Source organism: Lissotriton helveticus, chromosome 5_1, assembly GCF_964261635.1.
Source record: "Lissotriton helveticus chromosome 5_1, aLisHel1.1, whole genome shotgun sequence".
NCBI lineage: Eukaryota > Metazoa > Chordata > Amphibia > Caudata > Salamandridae > Lissotriton > Lissotriton helveticus.
This window is the reverse complement of record NC_136065.1, coordinates 1,249,925,697-1,249,951,706: the sequence shown is the minus strand read 5'-3', so window position 1 is coordinate 1,249,951,706 and position 26,010 is coordinate 1,249,925,697. Positions and strand designations below refer to the sequence as shown.

The 26,010-nt window shown below is 44.3% G+C and overlaps 1 protein-coding gene across 1 annotated transcript in view; it reads right to left on the bottom strand.

Annotated features, from left to right (window-relative positions):
• The window catches only part of LOC144752614 (scavenger receptor cysteine-rich domain-containing protein DMBT1-like), a 1,037,642-nt gene that overhangs the window by 935,355 nt on the left and 76,277 nt on the right, over window positions 1-26,010 (bottom strand). The window contains exon 5 of the mRNA XM_078640493.1: window positions 3,577-3,880. Within this exon, the coding sequence (XP_078496619.1) occupies window positions 3,577-3,880 (304 nt within the window). The remainder of the gene's footprint in view (window positions 1-3,576; window positions 3,881-26,010) is intronic.

Sequence of the window (26,010 nt, the reverse complement as noted above, 5' to 3'; positions counted from 1 at the left end):
CCTGTAGAGTCATCGGATCTAGTTGCTGCATTTTCATTCCTAATAACGCGCCGTCTGTTTATTCAGCTATAACCAGACTCCATAAAATTGCCCATCTGTTACACCAAGATCCAGGCACCTGGACATGGTCCGGTTGGTTCTGGAATATAATTTCCGCTTGGGGATGGAAAGTCTTGTCCTTTCTAGGTATTGCAGTAGCGATCATATTCAGCTGCTGCCTCTGTATACAATGTGGCCCTGCGATTTGCGGCATGTGTGCTACCTCTTGTATTCCTAGTCCCAAGCCCCGTTCTAAAACCCGTTCCCAGAAAATTCGAGACGAGCAAATGATACTGTATGAAATGATAGATGGTATCATGAATATTGATGTTTCCTGATGGAAATGTAGTGACAAGGAGGGAATGTGGAAAAGTAAATTTTGCCATGTTCTGTGTCCCTACGCGTCCTCCATCATATGTTATGTGTGCATGATTAATATGCATATGTATTCCCTATGTTCGATTAAAGACGCAATTACAGTTGTGTCCACCTCTAGTATGTCAGTTTCCAGTTCTCGTGAATACTACGAATATCAGGCCTATGTAAAGTTACGTTGCCACGTTTCTCAGTGTACACGTTATTCCATTGTAAAGTCCCCGTTTCTAGGCCTCAAAAGGGCCTGGACACCAGATTCAGCTCCTGTCTCCTGAAGCCTCGCTGAGGAGCGATACAGCCCCCACCTGTATCCTCGACCCTTCACTTACTTCCTGCCTCGCAGTGCCCGGCTCAGCCTGGCTCTGCCTCTGAGTCTGCCAAGTGTATGTTATGATTCTAGTTATCAGTTCAGTCCTCCTTCTCTGCATTCCTAAAGCTACTGAATCGCATCAATAGTTTCCGTCATTGTCTAGCCTTCACGTCTCCACGTTAGAGAAATACTGCATTTAATGGTCATTTAATATTCTTCATCACGCACTACATGTAGAATAATGCAGGCACCATTCTTAGAGTCTGTTAGCCTTTACCCCGATAACTTTTGGATTCTATCAACATGTTCTCTAAACATCAGATACTAGATACTGCTTAGGTACATGTCGCCCTGACTCTCCAGACTTCAGTCTCTGCTCCTAGCACAGAGTTCGTAGCCCCCAGCTTCTCCTAGTAACACGTCATTGCCAGTTTGCGCGCACCATTAGGTCAGAGGTCCCGGCTCCTTAGGTAGCCCCCTCCATGTTTCCGCCCCATTCATGACATATTCTGTTATGTTTGCATCACATGTCTATGTATACGCCTCTGTTACACCTACTTTCACCCTTATCTTTCGCGACTGCTATTGACCACACCCACTGCTCCGCCTATCGTATGTATTGTAATGCAACTGTTTTAGTATATATGATCATGTCTTGTTATTTAATGTTACGCCGATTTCCGACCCTGCCCCCGGCAGCGCTGCCATCCTATTCCTGTGCAGGTTATCCTGTTCCTGTCCTTATGCTGCATTAAACCTGCAAAACTTCTACTACCTCGAATCTTGACTCTTATTTATTGAGCTATCTGTTATTCATTTATCCATTCAAAAATAGAGGTATTATTTATTTATTTACCACAGTAATACTAATCACAGTAACACTAATCACAGTAATAAGGCACAAGGGCTTGTGTTTGGATTTTTCTCTTGAGTTAAATGATCCTACAAACCAGCTATTGCGCGCAGGCAGAAGAACTGGGAATCACATCCTCTGAATGACAAGGAGGGAAAGCCTACATCGCCTGTAGGTAGTGGCTTTTGTGAGTAGGGGTGTGCGAAAAATTTCGCTCTGCCGGTGGCGTTCTCAGAGTTTGGCCCACTAAGTGCAGCGTTCCGAAAAACCCCACGAAGGGATGCTGAGCGATGCTTTTTCTCTCAGTGCTCGGCGCTCGCCAAAGGTAAGTTGGCAAAAACTTGAAAAGAAAATTTTTGCATGCCAGACCCCCTCCTGGCAAGATTTCTCAGTGCGGGCGGTCGCGGCAGGTCGTGACCGCTCGTGTTGAGAAATCTGCCGCTCGCATTGAGTAAGCTGCCGCTCAAGTAGAATGTCTACTCGAGTGAAGGAAAGCAATAGCGCCCTCTGGCACAACGTGTAGATCTGTCCTTTGCCGATTTTACAGAGCTGGACAAACTCTCTGCGCTAAAAATCATTGTGAGCAGCATAACTTACAGCCTGATTCATCAATCTCCCGTTTTGCGAGCCCCTAATAGCGATTCATAAGGAATCGCTATTAAGGACTTGCAAAACGGGATTCATGTAGGAATAGCAAAAAATATTGCGATTCCTACATGTTCCTTATTTGCGATTAGCAAATTGCTAATCGCAAATAAGGATGCGATTTCAAGGGTGCAGGGGTGTCCAAAGGACACCCTGTAGCACCCCTGAAATGTAATCTACATTGGTGTTGCGCACACACATGTTTGGACATGTGTGTGTGTAACATGCAACTTAGAAAAATGCATTTAAATGCATTTTTCTAAGTTTTTGCTATTTACCACGAGGTCTGACCTCTCGGTAAATAGCGGCCCAAAATTGCAATTTCGCAATTTTAAAATGATTCATGAATTGCATTTAAGGAATCTCAAATAGAGATTCCTTAAATGCAAATCTTCGCAAATGTGCGAATTCTTTAATAGCGAATTTTGCATTTGGGCTGATGTATCCCAAATGCAAAAATTGCACTCGCAAAAGGCAAGATTCTGAGAATCTTGCCCTTTGCAAGTGCAATTTAGCTTGATGAATCAGGCTGTTAGACTTCATGCTGGTGGAACTCTGCGGAGCGCAGCTGAGTTTTTCTGACAGTTCGCAGATTTCAGTGGAGTAAAACTCTGCAAACTCCGCCCAGATATAGTTGTGAGTGACACAGCCTACAAGTGACTGACTGGGTGAGTACCTGCAGCAGGATGGTGGTCTTCCTGTGACCACGTTCTAGAAGATATTGAGTTAACTGCATGAGAGCTGCCTGGTACCGCAGACTTGCTTTACCGGGATTTGACCCTGAATCCCCACTCCAGGAAGTTAAAAAGGAGTTTATTTCATGTTAGTAGGCTGTAACCTGGACTGAGCAGTCCCAGCAGAAAGGGTAGGAGGATCCTCGAGCACCCCAGGGCTGTACAGGGGGTGACTGTGTCTGCGCTACTGTCACCTTACATGTCACAATGTACGCTCTGCTGCCTAAACCATGGCACATTTTTTTCCTACACAACACCTCCTGGGTATTCTTCCAGTGCTATTTATCTTGTGCTGCAGGGCAGCATCTCCCTGCACGGAGCTCTCCTTGCTCCGGACCAACACATTCTTTAATAACCTGACCCGGTGACATCCAGCCTGGTTCAATTTCTTGCAGCTGCTCTCCATATTTCTACATGAAGCTTACCTCAGATTGCAATCATAACCCCACTTCAGGATCTCAACTGGACATCTGTGCTCCATTACATTGTCTATTTCCTCATTTGCTCCTAAGCAGCATCTACTAATGCTTAATGTTTAATGCCCAAATGCCCACTCCTCTCTTTCCTCGAAGTCAATAATACAGCTGAAAACAGACATGACAAAATAAATCATAAATAACCTTTGCAGATGACCCCAGCATCTTCAGAATGGTAACAGTTATTGACTGTCCAGCCATTGTTGGTACACTCCCACAGTAAGGATTCGGTTCCTTTGCAGACCACATCATCCAGTAAAATAGGTCCTTTGCCCTGGCCAAAGTAGGCGCCCGAAGCATAGGCAGCAGCATCTCCGCACTCCAGCTGCTTGCACACCACCTGCGCACTCTTTATGTTCCAATAGTCATCGCACACTGTGCCCCAGGAGCCTCCATAGAACACCTCAACGCGACCTGAGCATTTGTCCTTTCCATTGATAAGACGCACCTCGATTTCATCTGGAATTAAGAAAGACACAGGAGAAAATATGTTAGTGAGATGCTCAGCCGCAGGGGACCCGGCAGGGCCTTTTGCTGGGAATTCTATTGACCACATGGGCAGACATTTTGAGAACAAGATACCTATGTGTGCTGCTGGTTACTTTGTAAGGCATAATGTCCTGCAACAGTACATACATTCAGTGTGCAGTCCCGATAAAATGCCAGGCAAGGGATTTGTCGGAGGCTGAGGTGCACGTAGGGCCTCATTTACAAAAAAATGGCATAGGTCTTTTTAGTGTAGTGCCCCACGCCATTTCGAAAGGGCAGGAATGCACCATATTTACAAGATATGGTGCATTCCTGTCCTTTCAGCTTGTCCGTTCAGCACAATTTGGTGCCTAGCACCAACACAGGCACCCTTGCAACGTAGTGCAAGAGTGCCTGCGTTGTAGCCAGGATTGTTTTCGTGCAGGAAGGGGCGTCTTCATGCATAAAAACCAATCCAGAGAGTCATTTTCCTCGTTCTATGTGTGCTGCAGAATGAAGCACACATGTAAAGAGGAAAAAACGAGATGAAATGGAAACATTTCTCCTCATTACCTCTGCTCTGGGGAGGAATAAGGTTTTGGCGCTGCCCCAGGTTTACTGATTTTGAAACTCTGGGGCAGCATCAAAACCCATGGGTGTTGCGTGGGAAGCCCATGGAATGCCTCCTTGATGCAGAGTAAGGCAACGCAACGCAGCATTTTTGCATTGCATTGCTTTACTCCATATCTATGAGGCCATGCAGTGTGACACAGGGTGGCTTTGCGTTGCCTCATAGATAGGATTGAGAGGATTGCGCCATGGGATCGTCGAGGAAAATGACCCTCCGGTGGCGCAGGTCTCTTATAAATAAGCCCCTTAGTTCAGTTGTATGCTTTCTAGTCTGCGGTGCAAACTTACCACCTCTGACCACCTCTGCCCACTTTACGAGGAATCTGGCAAGCCTAAGTAACCATGGTGGCAATACTTATCCCCACAAAGGGTGGTGTTGCAGAGTAAGGACGAGATACACAACTGAGTCTATAAATGCAAAGTATATTGGATGGTGAAAATATAGCAGCATCAAGGAACATGAAAGCACAAATTATTACAAGTGCTAGTTATGCACATGCAGACAAAACAATATCACAGCAGTTTAATGTAATTAAGTAAACTAGTTAAAAAACCCAATGGCCGTGTAGGAGTTAGCGGTGAGAGGGCATCTCCTAAAAACTAGCTCAAGGCCCATCCACCAACCTCTAAGTTCCCTTGCTTCAGTCTAGGTTAGGGGCCCGCTATGTTTTCTATGACGCTGCCGGCTTCGCTTTTAGAAACATAATGAGGGCCGGGATTAGTTAGCCTTCATCTGCTGACATGCCATCAGAAGGGCCCCAAAGAGATTTGTTATTCCTTGGTCCTCTAAGGAGAGAATGGCTGTCAGGCAAGGTTGGTCTGACCATAGCGGGCAACAGGCGTTTTCCCAGTGGGCCGGTGTTGTGGCTATGGGGGCCAGTTTTGCAGCAGCGCAGCAATATCAACCCCCCTTAACAAAAGTGAAAATTAAGTACACGCTGCAAGAAAAAGTCCAAGTCTAGAAGGAAATTGGTATTTTGTTTTCCATAAATATTTTTCCGTGGACCCCCATCATTCCATGCGGACTTCCCACATTTGTCAGAGTGTCTTTAGAAATAAAAACAAACGCCGACCACTCGGCCATGCCGCAATATCATGTCGAACCAGCAGCCATTTTCCCAATTTTGCAGAATGTGCTATGAGTTCTCTGTGGCCAGCTATCAGGTGATTTTGGAAGTCTTGGGAAAATGTATCAGGTAATGAGGATTTGGTATCTTGCTTGTTGACAACTTTTTCTTGTTTCGTGGTCAAACCCTTGATCCTCTGTGGGATCTTCCATTAGTTCCCCAGAAGGCCACCATCCTTGTGATGGCAGTGAATCGTAGGGGGTCGTAATATTCGACCAGTTTCATTAATATTCATGAAGTAAATTAAATTGCAAACCACTGCTTTTGGGTATCCTGTGAACCGACCTATTAGTACATAGGTCGGTTTTCAAAATACCATAGGATTTGCTAAAAGGCGGTGCACAAATTGAGACCACTTTTTGCAAATCCTAACTTAGTACATCTGGCCCTTTGTTTTAAGTTCACAGTCTTAAGGAGAAGCAAAAGTTCACTGAAGAGTGCATTAAGGATTTTAGGGTATTTTTACCATGGGGGTTATAGCAAGTGAGAAAATAAAGAACTGATTTGACTGTTGAAGTCACATATGGTACATATTTAGACATAATATGTGGGGTTGTCTGTTGTTGCACTGATGTGTGTAATTCGTGGGCAAGCTTTTATGGCCCCTTTCTGCATGCATCTTTTGTTCTCTTGAGTTAAGTGGTTATATCATGGATGTTTTATGGTTGTTTTTGCTACTAGTCTGTGGTATGTGTAAATTTTGATCATATTCAGTATTCAATGTTTTCCTTCTTGTATTAGTGTGGTGATTTCGGGAATGTTTTGGTGTACTGTGATGCTGTTTATTTTTGCTTTAAAGGAAGCTCTGTTATATCTCTCTTTGGTGGATTGTCTGAGTAATGGGCAAGCGCGGCCGGCACAGGTAAGAGCGGTGGGGTGGGGGCAAGGCAGGGTGTGAGGGCAAGTTGACAGATGACAGGACAGGTAAGATTAAATAAAAAATAAATAAAACCATTTCCCTTGCGCTTGCCGCATCGCCGACTCGGCAATGCGGGGAGTGGAAGGTAAGTGGTTTCATTTATTTATTCATTCAATTTTACCTATCCTGTAATCTGTCTACTTCCCCTCCTACCTCGCCCTGTCCCACCACCCCACCGCTCTTACCTGTGCTGGCCGCGCCTGGTAATGGCAGCTGTACACAAGGTCATTGCAAAATGTATTAGTCACTCTCTACTGTTCCAGTTGGGGGGATAAGTTGGGAAAGGATTGATTATGATTTAAACCACAATTTATGGGGAATTATTGAGTGGGATAATTTTTTCCGAATCTCTCAACAAAAAGGGGGATGTGTGGGCTTGTTTAAAGAGCTCCAGGACCCTAGCCCATCTGAGTCAAGGTAGGTCCAAGGAGTGGGAGCTGGTCCTCTGGGGTAGGTGTCCAACACCAGCTAATGAGTGGTGGTGGGTTTGGACAAGTGGTGTGATCTAAAAATCAAGGAGGAAGAGGGATGGGGGATCCCGCTTTTGCGGAACTTGGGTCCTCACACACCCAGCAAGCTAGGTGTCATGCTTCATCATATGGACCTGCTCCTCATTGGGCCGGCGCTGCAATGCTCAACGGGCACCCGCGAAGGGGCTCTTTGTCGGAGATCTTTTGTTCCTTAGCCGCATGGTGAAGTGGGGGGGGGGGTGTGGCCCATGGGTGGTGTAGATATGGTGTAGTGAGTGCTAAAAATGAAAAGAAGTTAGATAGTCCAAGTCAATAGTTTTTATTATGTTGGTAATCCACCTCATTAAAATATCTAACTGGAGTGGCACTGCCCCTCACGTGGTTGTTCAATTTAGATTGTGCTCTACTCTCTGGGTTAACATGTTTCTTCCCCTAGTGGTTCATGAGGATACCGAGGCAATACTTCAGGACCGTGGTGTATAAGTGTTGTGCGTGGTGTATGATATCTACACTGAGTGGTGCTACTGTTAGTGTGCTACCTCTCAGGGGTGACTACAATTCGGGTGTCTTGCAGTCGCTTTGACAAAATAAGCTGGGGAGACAAAAAATGTGTAGAGAGAGAGATATATATATGAGGGTGTGGCCCACTACGATAAGTGTTGCTCCAAAATATTACCACTCTATACACTGTCCTTAGGTAGGTTGTCCTCCTTGCGTATCCTGTTAGTACAGAATATGAGTGTGACTGAAGGCACACTTGTTAAAACCTGTTAAAATATCCAGTGGCAGTACATACAGACAATTTATATCAAATAAAATAAAATAAATTAAAAGCGCAATCTCTCTCATGTTAGCCCCACAATATTCGTGCATTCTTTCCTTATGCTGCACGTCTTGTACATATGGTCTAGGTCTAAATGCCCATATGGTTATTGTCTAGGTTGACCCCCTGACTCACCTCTAGTGTGAGGGTCGGTGGCCCCAGCCGGGAGGGGTTCAACAGTAGGAGTCCTGTGGGTCAGATACATAAAACATGTGGCTGGGTTTAGATTCATAGTAAACGGGAACAAGGGTTACCTGACATCGGGTGCGTTCGCCATGGAGTGGGTTGTACTGCCAGGCTACGGAGGCTGCGGGAGACCCTGACGGGCAAGCGGTTGAGTACCTCGTGCACCAGCCGGTGCCGACAGTCTCCCGACGACGCCCCGGGCCTCCGCCCCCTCCCGCCGGGCAGCTTTAGCCGGTGTTGCATGGACCCCACAGATATGTTGGTATAAGCACTTACTTGTTAGTGGGTGGAACCGCGCTGGGTAACCTACCCTCCGTTGCCGTTCCCGGGCCGCTGGTGTGTGCTGCAGGACTCGCCTCCATGTTAAAAGCGCTCCGGGCAAACGGGACTGGGGGCAGTGACTGAGCGTCACTTCCGGTCTAATGAGCCTAGTCTGTGTGCATCTCGTATTGTAGGTGACTGAGGCGGCCATCTTAAAGAGGGTTGAGATTATGTTGTAACATGCCGCGAAGAACTAAGGGTTAGTTGCCAAGGTCAGCCAGTGGTTCGAAATACAGTGGCGGTCTCTGCAGTGAAGGCAATGTATCTTAAAGAAGTTATTATTATCAGAGTTAGGTGAAATATTATTACGCTGCTGTGATAAGGGGTTTGTCACAGGTGGCATAAGTGGCACAAGTTATTATGTGTATTGGGAAGTCCGCAGAGACGGTTCATATCTCTGTGCTCCTATGTGTACAATTGATAAACCAAGAGCTGGCTATCACTGCTGACTGGGGTGGTAGGATATCTATGTCAGCCATCTTGGTAGGGTACTCTCAATGTGTTATCTGCGGGGGACACTCCCTATATGCAGTAGTAGACATGTGCCTAATAAATTGATCACACAACATGTGGTCTATTACTACTGTGTTGTTGTGGTTCTGTCCTTCATTTTAACCACGCTGTCTCAAAGGGAGCTTATGTAGTCATATGTATCACCTGATCGATGCTTGTGTTAGTTCACAGTTATCTCCTGTTGAGAGCTGCCCACGGTATCTCATCATGAAGTCCCTTCGTTGAAGTAGAAAGGCAGTGTATCCAGCGTTGTTCAGTGCTGAATAGTGTATTATGTCTGCATCCTGGGAGATGTTCGAGAACTACCCATTGTAGTGAGTCTGAATTGTGACCTTTTTCCTGGTAATGGGTGTACATCTTTGTGGTGAGTTTGTGGCATCTAATGTTGCTTTTATGCTCTGTAATTCTAGTTTTGACTGGTCTCATTGTCATCCCTATGTACATTTCTCCGCAAGGGCATGTAATCAAGTAAACGCATCTCGCGGTATTGCAGTTGGTGTGATGTTTTCATTTCCAGGTGAAAGTTTCAGCAAAAGTGATGGTTTTAGTGATGCGGGTCTGTTTGAAGACTGAGCAGCCCCCGCAAGGGTAATGCCCCCTCACAGCTGGAAGGTCCCACAGAGTCCTCGTTGATTGCTCTGTTGGGGTTTTGGTCTCGTGTGTATGATGACATCTTTTAGGTTTGATGTGCGTTTGAAGGCAAATCTTGGAAGTGGCAGATCTAGTGAACCTGTATTGAAGATGCCCCAATGTTTCTTGATAATCCCTTTTGTGCATGTGAAGTTAGGATTATATGAGGTCACGCAGGTCAGTGATTCTGTGTCTTCCCTAGGTGTTTTCTGGAGAAGTATCTCCCTGGGGTTGTTAAGTGACCTTTTAGATGAGTCCTTAACCAATTTGGTGGGGTAGCCTCTACTTTTGAGGTTTTGCTCTAGGACTTTGGCCTCTGCTTTATATACAGTCATGTTGCTGCAGTTGCGCCGCAACCGCAAGAACTGGCCAAATGGGAGATTGTCCCCCAGGGTTCTTGGGTGGTAGCTCGTATAGAGTAATAAACTGTTTCTGTCAGTAGGTTTACGGTAAAGGGTAGTAGTGATCCCTTCTTCAGTCACTTGTACCATGAGATCAAGGAAGGGGATATTGGTTGATGAGATTGTGTGCGTGAATCTGCGGTGTTGGTTTTGGATATATATCCATTCACAGGATGACAAGCACGTCATATGGTCGCCTTGCCATAGGATCAAAATGTCATCTATGAATCTCTTCCATAAGATGATGTTGCTGTGGTATGGGTTGTTGTTGCCCATGATGACATTTTCCTCGAAGTGGGCCATGTACAGACAGGCCACACTTGGAGCAAACGTGCTGCCCATAGAAGTGCCCTGGGCTTGGTGGTTAATATATATATAATAAGGAAACAATATTCCCTTACCTAAAAGATGACTAAACCTCATCCACCAGAGGTTACTCCTCGGATGATTATCGGAATTACCCCAATAACTACTACAATCAGGCAACACACTTCAAGGGACCGCGACCACCGATGCAGGCCCCCCCCCTTTTGCAAATGCCGATGTACCCACACTGTCCCCCACAATACTACCCTTTTGAGAACCCCCCTTTTTTAAACAGAGGTTGGGGCAGAGGAAGAGGGCGAAACAGAGGAAACTCCGAAGTGGTACAGTGGCAGGACCAGACCAATCCACAGGTAGAAACCAGGAGTCGAGCCAAGGGGAAACGGAATTGAAAACCCTGGTGGTCAATCTATCAGAGAGACCACTTACAGAGACAGAGATAAGGGTCTTGGAAAAAGGTATGGGTTTTGTACCTTCACCAAGAATTGACAGATTCAGAGATAGCTGTGAGCTACAAGCATTTTTCAGAAAAATCAGATTAAAAGCCTTCTTTAATGACACCATACCTGAGGAAACCAACGACTCAGGCCTGAGGAACCCCTCGACCTTCACTCCTCATAATGGGATGGTACCACCGGAGGTTTTAACTTTTGAGAAGGCAGTCCTCAAAGACCTAGAGACCATCCCCAGGAGTAAAACTTTTAACAACATCTGCAAAACTGAACAAATCGCAGCTAGGGCTCTAGCTGAGGACAATAGTATTACTATTAAGATGGCGGATAAAGGGGGAGCTACGGTCATTCAATCTACTGATAACTATGACCAGGAGTGTAGACGCCAGCTGAACAACACTAGATACTACACCCCCCTCCTAACTGACCCCACAACTAGACTAAAAACTGAGATCCCCATCATGGTGAATGAAGCTGAGAACAATGGGTGGATATCCAGGAAGGAGGTAGATTTTCTGATCACCCCAGAACACAAAATACCCTATTTCTACACACTCCCGAAGATCCACAAGGGCACTACACCAGTCCCAGGGAGGCCCATCGTGTCGGAAATAGGGTCCCTTTTGGAACCCCTCTCACAGTTTTGCGACCACTTCCTACAACCCTTAGGGACTAGGACACCAGCCTATATACAAGATACAACCGATATCCTAGGCATCCTAGAAGGAATTGATGATACATCCAACATCAACCTTTTGCTGACACTAGACGTAGAACAACTATACACCAACATACCCCAGAGAGAGACACTTGATGTGGTAGAAACATGGTTGAGGAAGGAGGAGTGGTCATCCCCCACCCCTGTGTCTTTCATCATGAACTGTGCTACAATTGCACTCACCGAAAACATTTTCCAATACCAGAAACAGATTTACCACCAAGCCCAGGGCACTTCTATGGGCAGCACGTTTGCTCCAAGTGTGGCCTCTCTGTACATGGCCCACTTCGAGGAAAATGTCATCATGGGCAACAACAATCCATACCACAGCAACATCATCTTATGGAAGAGATTCATAGATGAAATTTTGATCCTATGGCAAGGCGACCATACGACGTGCTTGTCATTCTGTGAATGGATAAATATCCAAAACCAACACCTCAGATTCAGGCACAAGATCGCATCAACCAACATCCCCTTCCTGGATCTCATGGTACAACTGACTGAAGAAGCGATCACTACTACCCTTTACCGTAAACCTACTGACAGAAACAGTTTATTACTCTATACGAGCTACCACCCAAGAACCCTGAGGGACAATCTCCCATTTGGCCAGTTCTTGCGGTTGCGGCGCAACTGCAGCAACATGACTGTATATAAAGCAGAGGCCAAAGTCCTAGAGCAAAACCTCAAAAGTAGAGGCTACCCCACCAAATTGGTTAAGGACTCATCTAAAAGGGCACTTAACAACCCCAGGGAGATACTTCTCCAGAAAACACCTAGGGAAGACACAGAATCACTGACCTGTGTGACCTCATATATTCCTTCCTCCACACGCACAAAAGGGATTATCAAGAAACATTGAGGCATCCTCAATACAGGTTCACTAGATCTGCCACTTCCAAGATTTGCCTTCAAACGCACATCAAACCTAAAAGATGTCATCTTACACACGAGACCAAAAACCCAACAGAGCAATCAACAGAGGACTCTGTGGGACATTCCAGCTGTGAGGGGCATTCCCCTTGCAGGGGCTGCTCAGTCTGGAAACAGACCCGCATCACTAAAACCATCACTTTAGCTGAAACTTTCACCTGGACATTAAAACATCACACCAACTGCAATACCGCGAGATGCGTTTACCTAATTACATGCCCTTGCGGAGAAATGTACATAGGGATGACAATGAGACCAGTCAAAACTAGAATTACAGAGCATAAAAGCAACATTAGATGCCACAAACTCACCACAAAGATGTACACCCATTACCAGGAAAAAGGTCACAATTCAGACTCACTACAATGGGTAGTTCTCGAACATCTCCCAGGATGCAGACATAATACACTATTCAGCACTGAACAACGCTGGATACACTGCCTTTCTACTTCAACGAAGGGACTTCATGATGAGATACCGTGGGCAGCTCTCAACAGGAGATAACTGTGAACTAACACAAGCATCGATCAGGTGATACATATGACTACATAAGCTCCCTTTGAGACAGAGTGGTTAACATGAAGTACAGAACCACAACAACACAGTAGTAATAGACCACATGTTGTGTGATCAATTTATTAGGCACATGTCTACTACTGCATATAGGGAGCGTCCCCCGCAGATAACACATTGAGAGTACCCTACCAAGATGGCTGACATAGATATCCTACCACCCAAGTCAGCAGTGATAGCCAGCTCTGGTTTATCAATTGTACACATAGGAGCACAGAGATATGAACCGTCTCTGCGGACTTCCCAATACACATAATAACTTGTGCCACTTATGCCACCTGTGACAAACCCCTTATCACAGCAGCGTAATAATATTTCACCTAACTCTGATAATAATAATTCCTTTAAGATACATTGCCTTCACTGCAGAGACCGCCACTGTATTTCGAACCACTGGCTGACCTTGGCAACTAACCCTTAGTTCTTCCTGGCATGTTACAACATAATCTAAACCCTCTTTAAGATGGCCGACTCAGTCATCTACAATACGAGATCCACACAGACTAGGCCCATTCGACCGGAAGTGACGCTCAGTCACCGCCCACAGTCCCGTTTGTCCGGTGCGCTTTTAACATGGAGGCGAGCCCTGCAGCACACACCAGCGGCCCGGGAACGGCAACGGAGGGTAGGTTACCCAGCGCGGTTCCACCCACTAACAAGTAAGTGCTTATATAAACATATCTGTGGGGTCGATGCGACACCGGCTAAAGCTGCCAGGCGGGAGGGGGCGGAGGCCCGGGGCGGCGTCGGGAGACTATCGGCACCGGCTGGTGCACGAGGTTCTCCACCGCTTGCCCGTCAGGGTCTCACGCTGCCTCCCTAGCCTGGCAGTACAACCCACTCCATGGCGAATGCACCCGATGTCAGGGAACCCTTGTTCCCGTTTACTATGAATCTAAACCCAGCCACACGTTTTATGTATCTGACCCACAGGGCTCCTACTGTTGAGGCTCCCTGACGTCGTGCCCCTCCCGGCTGGGGCCACTGACCCTCACACTAGAGGTGAGTCAGGGGGTCAACCTAGACAATAACCATATGGGCATTTAGACCTAGAACACATGTACAAGACGTGCAGCATAAGGAAAGAATGCACGAATATTGACGTGCAGCATAAGGAAAGAATGCACGAATATTGTGGGGCTAACATGAGATAGATTGTGCTTTTAATTTATTTTATTTTATTTGATATAAATTGTCTGTATGTACTGCCACTGGATATTTTAACAGGTTTTAACAAGTGTGCCTTCAGCCACACTCATAGTTCTGTACTAACAGGATATGCAAGGAGGACAACCTACCTAGGGACAGTGTACAGAGTGGTAATATTTTGGAGCAACACTTATCGTAGTGGACCACACCCTCATATATATATATATATCTCTCTCTACACATTTTTTGTCTCCCCAGGTTATTTTGTCAAAGCGACTGCAAGACACCCGAATTGTAGTCACCCCTGAGAGGTAGCACACTAACAGTAGCACCACTCAGTGTAGATATCACACACCACGCACAACACATATACACCACTGTCCTGAAGAATTGCCACGGTATCCTCATGAACCACTAGGGCAAGAAACATGTTGACCCAGAGAGTAAAGCACAATCTAAATTGAACAACCCCGTGAGGGGCAGTGCCACTCCAGTTAGATATTTTAATGAGGTGGATTACCAACATAATAAAGACTATTGACTTGGACTATCCAACTTCTTTTAATTTTTAGTACTCACTACACCATATCTACACCACCCACGGGCCACACACCCCCACTTCACCATACGGCTAAGGCACAAAAGATCTCCGACAAAGAGCCCCTTCGCGGGTGCCCGTTGAGCATTGCAGCGCCGGCCCAACGAGGAGCAGGTCCATATGATGAAGCATGACACCTAGCTTGCTGGGTGTGTGAGGACCCTAGTTCCGCAAAAGCGGGATCCCCATCCCTCTTCCTACTTGATTTTTAGATCACACCACTTGTCCATACCCACCACCACTCATTAGCTGGTATGGGACACCAACCCCAGAGGAACAGCTCCCACTCCTTGGACCTATAATTTGTTTCCGAACACACACATGGTATCCCCAATTTTGTGGGGTTTAATGTGTACGTTTACCACCAGCTCTAAACAGGTGGTAAATGCATACTGCAGGCTCTGCGTATGGCAGAGGGTGATGCAAGGGATTGGGGGGAAGCAGGAGAGAGAAAGGAAAAACATTTTCTAGTAGGGGGAAGCATAGTCTGCTTCTGCCATTGGAAAAAAACACACAGGAATGAAACTTGGCTGTTGCTGCAGCCAAACTCTCATGTGATTTTCTAGGCACTTTTACATCCCCAAAAATCTAGTGACATTCATGCACACCTGGAAAAAATGGGTGTGGAAAAACTTTACAGCTAATAAACATGCAGAATGAAATAAACGCGCAAAAGCATTTGTTAATTCCATTCCACCTGACCTGTAATAGTGCTCTTGTTATAGCCACTTCATACATATTAATATTTACTAGGCTCCAGGGTGCCTGATAACGAGCCATCACTGCTTAAGACTGTGAACTTAAAACAAAGGGCCAGATGTACTAAGTTAGGATTTGCAAAAAGTGGTCTCAATTTGTGCACCGCCTTTTAGCGAATCCTATGGTATTTTGCAAACCGACCCAAAAGCGGTGGTGGCAATTTAATTTACTTCATGAATATTAATGAAACTGGTCGAATATTATGAACCCCCTACGATTCACTGCCATCACAAGGATGGTGGCCTTCTGGGGAACTAATGGAAGATCCCACAGAAAGGGTTTGACCACGAAACAAGAAAAAGTTGTCAACAAGCAAGATACCAAATCCTCATTAGCTGATACATTTTCCCAAGACTTCCAAAATCACCTGATAGCTGGCCCCTGAGAACTCAGGGTAGGAACATTGAGACACTTCTCATATCCCTCCTAAAGAAACTGCAATATGTCATTAAAATTGCTGTCTACCAGGTAAAGACCATGGAGACTACACCATTTGTGAAAATGTCCCCAATGACGTTTATAGTATTTTAAGGTGGAAGTTTTACAAGATGGCTGAAGAGCCAGAGCTAGATGGGCAGGTAATCCTTTATTCTGCAATCCCATCCCCTCAACCTCCACACCGTGAACTGTAGCTTCTGGGAAAGCAAAACATTGGGGGACCTTAGAGGGGGGGGGTGAGAGGAATAATCAAAGGTTCTTGAACTGAATGGGAAGCCGTGTCAGATGACTTTCTAAATAAACCTTCTTTAAAGCAGAATCAATATTTTTATCTGATTGGTCCTTGATAATTGCCTCCTCAGTTAGAGAGGTTCTGCCCCACAAGACTAGCCATCAGAAAGTCAGTGGGGATGTTATCAGGCAATGACTTCTGCATTTCAAAAGAGGATATAATTTAGCCATAAAACATAGAAGAATGTACATATTGGTTTCCTACCCCTCCCTCTTCAACACTTCTAGAATATAGGGATGTACTGGAAATTCCGATTGAGATGTTCTTTGGAATTACCTCAATAAATAGGCAACTCCTCATCCAGCATTTATTTGCCCTTTGACTCCTGTCCGACTTCTCCCCTTCACTGAACTAGAGGACACAACTGACAAAATATTCCCAGGTTTGTCAGAACCAGGAATTTTGACCACATTACGCTCCAGTAAAGTCTCTTTAATTAACCTCTTATTACCACACACTCTGCATCTAGCAGAAGGATACGCTATTGTTTGACATCGTCTAGGATCTCAATTTGATGGAATATAACATACATGAAGGATTACAGAGACTAGAACACTTACCGTCTGCTCTTGTAGTTGTCACATCTGTTAGTAAAGGAAAACAAATGCTTGTTAGTCATCTGAGCTGAGAAACTGTGATCACAGACTGTGTATCGATTAGCAGAATGATCCTAGAGCACGCATCAGCAGGAATAGAGGGTCACGTGACTCGACATAGAGGATCACGTGATTCAGCAGAGAAGAGAATCACATGACTCAGCAGAGGTAGAGAAGCAGGTGGCTCAACAATTTTTCGGGCTCGCCAGACATTTTTTAACTCTATTTCTAGTCTTCTAGGTTGTGTGAGAGAAAGAATGAGTGTGGGATAGCTTTGATCTTTTCAAGTAGGGAAGAGGGTGCATAGAACTGAGTACAAATCAAGGATGAACTGAACTGTGTGAAATGCAAGCGTGTCAAAAAAAAGTGTGAACCCTGGACAACAACATTATGCTGGGCTCACACATCCGAATTTGATTCCATCTAGTGGTGTAAGCCATGTTTCTTGACATAAACATAGAGGACAGGGCTGCTTCAAAATATTTAAATAGGATTGGCAGCACAAGTGTCAGGGACTGAAAAAGCTCAGGCATAGGGTATAATGCCTTCATTTACACAGCTGGATGGTTTACCAGCTCTATGCGTGATTAGATAGGCCAGTCCTTTTTTTCTTCCAGTTATGGGAATTTTAGGCCACCATACATGCCAACATTTTAGAAAAGAAAAGTGGGAGATTTAAAAAACAGTAATTGGGAGAATGTATTTCCCCTATTACTTCTACTGAAGCAACGGCAATAACAGGCGGGAGACAGCCAATATAAAGCCATTTTTGATTGCAAAACTCGTGAGTCTCCCGCCTGAATCGGGTCTCTATGTATTTTCAAAAAATAAAAAAAACCTGGACTGGACTAACTAGTCACATATGGACGTGGGAAACTTGCTAGCAAAACTGATCAGCATTAATTGTATGCAAAATGCATGACTTGCATAACCTTGGGCAGTTTCTGACTATGAGAGGAATCGTGTGCAATGTATGCTCTGCAGAAGTTTACACATGCGATTGTTAGTAAGCTGTGTAAACGGCACAGGACGGGTACAATGCCTGATAGACTTGTGATGGACTCATGGCGCTAGAAATGTGTAACAAACAACACTGATATTGTGTAAATTGATCAGGTATGTGTATTTACCTGCCGGATTACTTGTGGCTGTTATTCCCGAAGCTGTTAGCAGAATAAAAAAAGTTATTGTGAATCATACACACATTTGTCCATTTCCATTTGCCTTAACAGCAACACTGTTCTCTTTATTTACTGCGATATTTTCCTCATTGTATATTAAGTAGTACAAGATTTAGTGCGACAGAGCGACCACACCTTTTCATCAATCACTATCTTCAAGAATTATATACACAGATAATCTCCTGCTTCTACAGGACATGAGGCAAATGGCAATACATCACAATCTTGTATGTTTAAGAGTTGTTATTCCTTCAAATAATCAATATTATCGAAATTGGAGAACATTAATAGATAAATATTGACTGTGATAAGTCAGAGGAGCCGAACTTAGGTCAAATATATAATGCACAAAAGGGCAACTGAATATATCTTGGGTAACTGTAATGAGGTAGGTAAAGGTGCCAACAAGGGATTTATTTGAAAACAAACTTTAAAACCCAATTATTACTTGGTGTTATCTATAAATAGCATCTAAAAATAATTGATTATTATTTAATCTATACAATGTAATTTAAAGAGAAAGAAACCAATCTGATATGCAAGTGTGTGTGTTTGCAAATGTGTACTGGAAAAAAGCAAATATTCAAACAGATAATGAAAGGGGTTCAAAATAAATAATATCTCATGGTACATTGACAGTGTCTATTACAATGTAGGCCAAATTTCAAAGTATATTAACATGCGTCAATGTATATTGTACCCACTTTTATACATACAACTAGAGAATGTCTTAAGAAAAAACAAGACACTTATGGGTGTTTTTAGTTGTGCAGAGAAAAGATGGGTTGTGTTTCAACGTTTCGGTCTCATTTGCTAAGCATCGATGAGACCATCTTCAGGACTGTATTGTTTAAATGAAGATGAAGGACCCCCCATGAGGCCATCTGGTTGGTATTTGGCTTGGAATTACAAAGCACCAGGCTGAAAAGTCACAAGGGTCTGGGAAACTGAAAATTCAAGATTCAATGAGATTGTGGTCTCAGGAAGGAATGAGTGATGCTCAGCAAAGTTTATGGAGTAGGAAGCAGGTGCTTCCGATGCTTCAGAGTGTGGAAGGATTCTTTTAAGGTTAGACAAGATGAGAAGAAGTATCGTTGTGGGGTTACTCAGCCGTATGTACACAGCAGCAACAGCTTGGAAAAACTAGAGCATTCTGCTTGTGATTAGGTATGGTGGTTTTAAATGAAAGAGGTCTCATATGGGGAAAACAGGTGCCGCAACTGTTGAATCCAGTGAGGTGAGCACGTTAGGAATGATGTGCACTTTAGTTCCTCAGGATCTGGCGAAAAATCAACAAAATTTGTCCAGACAATAGTGATAAGTAAAAATATGTCTGGAGGCAGAGCCAACTCTGCACACTTAAATGTCTCAGGATTGTGGAATGATCGGTAAATTATAGTGCAGGTCATTCGTAAGCACACAGTAAACACATGCAGCCGGTGCACTACTGGTGTGTCAAATTCACACCAAAGCAAGCCTGTGTTTTCTCATCTGTGCCCAGCCATAGCCAAGTACTACAACCCCAATTCATAACTTCTCAACCTTGCTGCATAGATGTATATATGCTAAGGACTCTCTGCTAAAACAAAAAGACTCACAGTAAGTCTTCCCATAATTGGAGTGCAAGGAATGGGAATGTTCACAATGTAATGACTCCCTGCCTAATGCAATTTTAGGGTGAGGCCTAATCGGCACGTTGACTGATACAACAATCAAGAATGAACAATGAGGTTAACAAAGTGAGAAATGGAATTAGGAACTCCATCACATGCCTTCTCCTGAATGTGCTTTCCTTGCCCAAAAATACATTTGAATTTGGGAAACTTGTCCAAATGCACAAAACTAAGATTATCTTTCTAACAAACTTGGATGCTTAACTCATCAGGCTCAAAATTAGTGATTGCAATATTGGAGGGCAGCGGTGGCTCATTCAGACGGGCAGAGGGGCCATAACCCCTCACCTTTTTCTGGAGGAGATGAGTGTCTGTCAGGCTGATCAAAGGTCAGCCTGACAGATGCTCTTCTTGTTTAGGTCAGGTAGCCAGGAGCTAGACATACACTAAATACGCAGACTCTTGGCAGGCTGAGCTGAACTTTTCAGGCTGAGGATTTCACAGCCCTGTGGACATGACCTCCTGTGTCTAGCAAAAATGCCTCTAGGAGCTCCACCCTTGTGACAAGGAGTAACATCACTGATTGCTTTGGACCTGGTCGCTTCAGTTTTAAGCCCTGATGTTCCCAGGGCTGAGGTCCAATCAGTGACACCTCGTCACAGAGTGGGGTGGGGTCAGCAGTCTCGCTGACCCCCATCCCACTGTGTGACAAGTGAGGGACTACGGCCTAGGCTCATTGGATCAGTCAATGAGAGAAGACATCAGTACCAACTCTCCTGGGACCTCTGGGGCTTTCCTCTCCAGGAGCTGCAGGGAAGATACGTTTTATGTTTTTGAATGTTTTGTGCTTGCGTGTGTGTATCTATAAATGTATGAATTTGTAGTGAGTGAGTGTGTGAATGGGTGTGTGTGCATGTTTGTAAATGCATGGGTGTGCGTGATTGAGGTATATGTGTGTGTGTGTGTGTGTGGCCCAACACTCTCTAAGATGGAATCACCTGACTGCGTGGCTGCTATGTCCTCATTAGAATTAAATGCAGTCAACTCTTTCATAGCTGTGCTGCTATACTGACCGACAGGCTTATTTAGAACCTTTCATTCAGAAGTCAATTCTAACTATATTAGGGGATTTCAATGTTCACTTGGAGAGACCTGATAATCTGACACTATTGCTTTATCGGATACACTAAATGCTTTTGGCCTCTCACAGCTGTTGGGTTTTCCCACGCATCGAGTGGGTGAGACTTTGGATGCTATTTACCCTAAGCACAACTTAATAAGAACCGTTCTCCACTTCTTTTGCTGTGGTCAGATCATAATGGTATCACTTAATTTTGCAATGAATTAGGACAGAAAGACGAACGATAATGCAACATTATTAGAACTGTCATGTAAAAGGGGTAATGTAAAACAATACTGCCAGACCACCAGGGTTGAAAAGGCTACCAGGCGTTTTGGTGTGCTGCCGAGCTGGGGGCTAATTTCACTGCGGTGAGGGCTGAATTTGTTGATGGGGACCTGAGTGTGCTTCGAAGTAAACAAAGCAAAACAAATGTTTTTCAGCACACGCAGGTCCCCATCAATGAAATCAGTCCACAGGTCGGCAGCACACCAACACACCCGGTAGTCAGTCCGGCCCTGCTGACCACTGCCCTTGAGATGCAGCCACTTGTCCTAAATGAAAACATAGAAGTCACAGCTATATGATTCAGTAGTTGGGTCCTAGCTGTAGTAGATGAGACTGCTCTCTTATGTCCAGTCAGATAAAGTAATTAAATACATCTCGATACCCTGTGGTAATGCATTTTGAGTACCCTGAACCAAAAATGTAGGTGGCTTGAACAGATTTGCGGGAAGCACTACTTAGACCTCTGTTAAAGTGATATATGGAAAAGTTTTATTGGAATATAAAGCTCCAATTTATAAAGCAAAATCAGAGTATTATACACGGTAAACAACATTTACCCCGAAACTTTTAAAATGCAGGGAATCACAATGCGGTCGTTACAACGCCCACGTTGTGATTCCGCATACCATTACTCCGCACGTCGGAACAACGACTTGAGGAGGGGGTGTTGGATTTAAAATCGAACACCTTCTCTAGTGCCCGCACAGACTGGAGTTGAAATAGTAAATTATATTTTTCCAACATCCAGCGCCCCCCCTCCGCAAGTCGTTGTTCCGACTTGTGGAGTAATGGTATGCAGAATCACAACGCGGTCATTGTAACAACTGTGTTGTGATTCCCTGCGGGGGAAAAGCCAGCGGAATAACGTCATAGATTCATTTTACACATAGACTTGTACGCTTGAAAAATTCTGGCAAGGACTTATTTTATATGGTCTTTTAGCCCCCTGGGTAAACCATCTATAACACTTTCAGAATATACATGTAACCATTTAGCTAGTTTTATCCAAAACAAGATTAAAGACATCTACTCAGAGTTTTCCTTGGATTCTTTATCAGATCTAGAGCAAACATTAGCTGAAGGGATGTTAGTATCTAAAGATACGGTGCTTCATAAGATCAGACACCTATCTGAACCACAAGTACGACACCTGCTTTTAGCATTGAAATTAGGATCCCCATCCAACTGTCTATTTTTCAACTCGTACTAATATCATAACAAAATCTCCTACATTCTTGCTTAACATGGCTATTGAAACAACTGTTTTTATTCAAATTTGCAGTGAAGCTATAACAATTCCTCTCCTGTAAAAGGAAAAATTACAGATCAATTTCTCTCCTGCCCTGGCCAGCTAAGATCGGGGGAAAAGACCTTAGTTAGGGAACCCTTGTCTGTGATTGAAAACCATAATTTGCTAGATTTTGCCCCAAGCTGATTTCAGGAAAGAACACAACACGGAGTCTGTGCTGGTATCTGTTGTGGATGATGGAGTCATTCTAGATCATGGAACATCTTTCCCAGATGGGCGTTAAAGACAAGGCTCTTAGACTCCCTTCATCTTTCCTGACTGGAAGACCGAAATTTGTGGCATGTACTCAATTCAGGTCACAGCTGTTAAGTCTTACATGGTGGGGTTTCACAGGACTCTTTACAGATCCCTATATTGTTTGATCTATATATGGCTCAGCTCGCTAATTGGTTTGATCTTATGGCTTTTTGGTATCGTCCGAGGCAGATGATACACAGAGGGTGATCAATTTTTCAGTGACTCACTCGTGACTGCAATTAATTTTCAGGACTGTATGAGCGAAGCTGGCTTTTGGATGAGGTCTTATTGTCTAAAAGGTAACAGCGAGAAGACAAAAGTTCTGATATTTGGCAATTCACCTAGTAGTTGGCCATGCTGGCAGCCTTCAAAGCTGGGGACAAAACCACAACCAGTTAATTCCTGCATGGAATCTTAGAGAGACTTTTGATAAAGATCTGTCCTTCAAACCCCATATAAATTAAGTGACCGGTATGTGCTGTCACATTCTCAGAATGCTAAAGAATATTTTTTCTGTTTACTTCCCAATCAGCATGGAAAACGGTGTTTAAAGCTTTAATTTCTTTCTGCCTGGACTACTGTAACTCCTTTTATCTGGGAGCCACCGAGGCAGCATGTTCAAGCGTGCAGGTCGCTCAGAATGTGACCTGCACTGAGTATTGTGTATTAGGATTTTCCCAAACACCCTTCTGTGACAGGGCACTGAAAGGCTTGCATTGGATGCCAGTTTGTTAGTGCTCCATTTTTAAAGCCCTTCGCTTGGTACACAGACCACCACACGCGACAGGTGCAGCAGCAATTAAATTGAAGTTCAGTTGGTATAACATAAGGAAACATCTTAGGTTATCAAAGAATACGGTTATCTCAAAAATAAAGCGATCGAGATGGTGAGGAAGATCATTTGCTTAGTTCTCGGTCAAGCTCCGGAATTCTCTTCTAATGGACATCAAAGGAGAGGACAATCTTGCAAGTTTCAGGAAGTTGATTACAACGTGGATACAATAGTTATAAGATCTACCGGGCATTGTGTGTTAAGGCTAGGCTAACACCAACAAGCCTCCGGTGCGAAGGAGCACTTTATAAGCTGTTTTCATGCCATTTTAAGAGTATGGGCCCTAAATCGAAATGGGCAGAGCAGAATTCCCTAGTGCAATTCCTCTTTGCCGATGAGAAGTGGGATAGTGTTGCAGCAACCAAATTTCCTGGGTGTGGGAACAGGGCCAGACTGGCCATAGTGGGCACCGGGCATTTCCCTGGTGCGCCTCCCGGGTGGATGGCAATTTTAGATCGGGGAGTGGTGCGGGGGTGCAGTGGTTTTGTTACCGGGGGTGGTTTTATTGGCCACAAGCATCAAAAGCGGCACAAAGCTTTCTGGTAGCACCCCGCCCCCATCCAGGGCTTCATGACCTCTTTGTCAGCGCCGGTGTTCGTTCCGAATTCTGGCCCTATTTGGGAACAACAGACCCGGTTCTATACCAGCAAGAAAAGCTGACTGATAAAATCAATTTAGGAATTTGCTACAAAAGCAGCCAAGCCATCTCCCAATCCCCGTCTGTGGGGGATCATATAATATACCTCCTGCCACGCCATCTACCCCTCACCCCCACTCGGATACTTCCAAACAGCTCCATTTACCTTGCTCCAGAACCCACCCCAGCTTACATTTTCTAGCTGCTCAAACAAGCTGTGACAGTGAATGCCCCCAGAACAGGGAAACCATGCATCATTCCACGTTGTAAATCTGCATGAAGACATTTATCCCTCATTTTGGGGGGATTAACACATAATTGTTGGCAACTGGTGGGGTTTTATGGCATGGTAACATTAATTTTGTGCATGGAGTTTTACACTCTGCCAACATTTCAATGCCATATGGGTGACACAGTCAGCGGTATTTTATCGCTAGTAGAACAAAGTAGTTATGTTGTTGTAATACGATAGCTGTCAGAAATAAGATAGCAATTTAGAGCCGCATAGTGTAACGTTGGCCCCACTATTACCTGCTCCTTCACTTCTTGCGTCCCTTATGCCATGATGCTGTACCATTGCCCTGTCTAGGCATCTTTAAGAGTGTCCACCTCTTTCAACAGGCACTCCTTTGCCAACTAACTCTAGTTTTGTTTTCAAAATATTTACAAGCCCCCGGAATCTCTGCCTCTCACCACTCCAGGGAAGGCACAGAGAAAGAAAGAAATGTCCGGAAGGGGTGTAGCAGCAAGCCACTGAAACACTCCCTCCCAAACAAAACAATAACATAAAAACAAACGGATTCAACAGATTAGAAATATTTAAAATGGCATGGACCCCCCACCCCCCACACACACAAGACTATGTACATCCATGTGATCTACCCCTTTGAAGGGAAAATGAAATATGTAATTGATGAATGAATGTATGAGAGGACAGCAAATTCAATCTGACAAAATATATACCCAGAAGATTTCCATCCAACAGATGTAAAATTCTCCTAGGAATGCATAGCCTAAAAGAGCTATCTGAACATCTTTCTCATTCCAGGAGCAAAAACTTAAAACAAGTAATTAGAAATAGCATCAAAGCACACTGTCTCAAACCACTGCAGGTAGAATGGCTCGATCATGCCATCATCTTTAAGAATAATTACTAATCCAAAATCCAAAACACCTCAACCCCAACAAGGAAACAGTCCCAAAAAGCATACCTCTGATTACAGTCTGGCATATGTATTATGATGAAACTTTTACAGCTGCAATCATCAAAAAAGAACTTTTTTCAACAAGACGTGGTTGCAAGTTGCAATCATTAAATACAACTCTAAAGATTGGAATTTATACAGATTTACTAAAAACGGACCCAGTTACCCACCCACTTAAAAAAAGCACACACACAGACGCAGAACCAAATGATTTTTCAAACTAGTCATCAGTCACTAACGTCCCATGGCTGGACAAAGCTACAGCAAAATTAATCAGAGACGCTAACTTTAGGAACTGCATCACCAACAATGGGTTCCGTTTCCTTCCCTGTCAAGCACAGAGCTTATTCACACTAATACACCAAAGCAGATCATTTGACAAAGAGAACCATAAGCCATGCCATAACCCCACTAAACAAGCATTTTTATCAGTCTGCACTTCTGAATAAGCACTGGAGTGCAGATTACATTTCGTCAATTTTAGGAGAAACGTCATCCAAGAAATGAATGAAACTAGTGTACAGTGTTTGCAGAGTCCAAAGATAAAATCTAATGACGTAGTAGGGTCAGTGTTAATTCTCAAATATTTAAAAAGAGCTGAAACTGAGTTATGTCCTAATTTGTTTCTAGCTGTTGGCATACCTTATGCGCTCAACAGGAAAAAGGCTTTAAGAAGCAATACTGAGCAAGGGGATTGGCCTCCACCCAAATGTCGGTAAATTTGAGTACAGGTTTTGATTGAGCTGGAGTTGTGTGCTTCCGCTAAAAAAGAGTGCTTGTATTGCACTTTTTGTCCTTTGGGAAAGATGTTGCTCAACATAACAGGGCTGAGT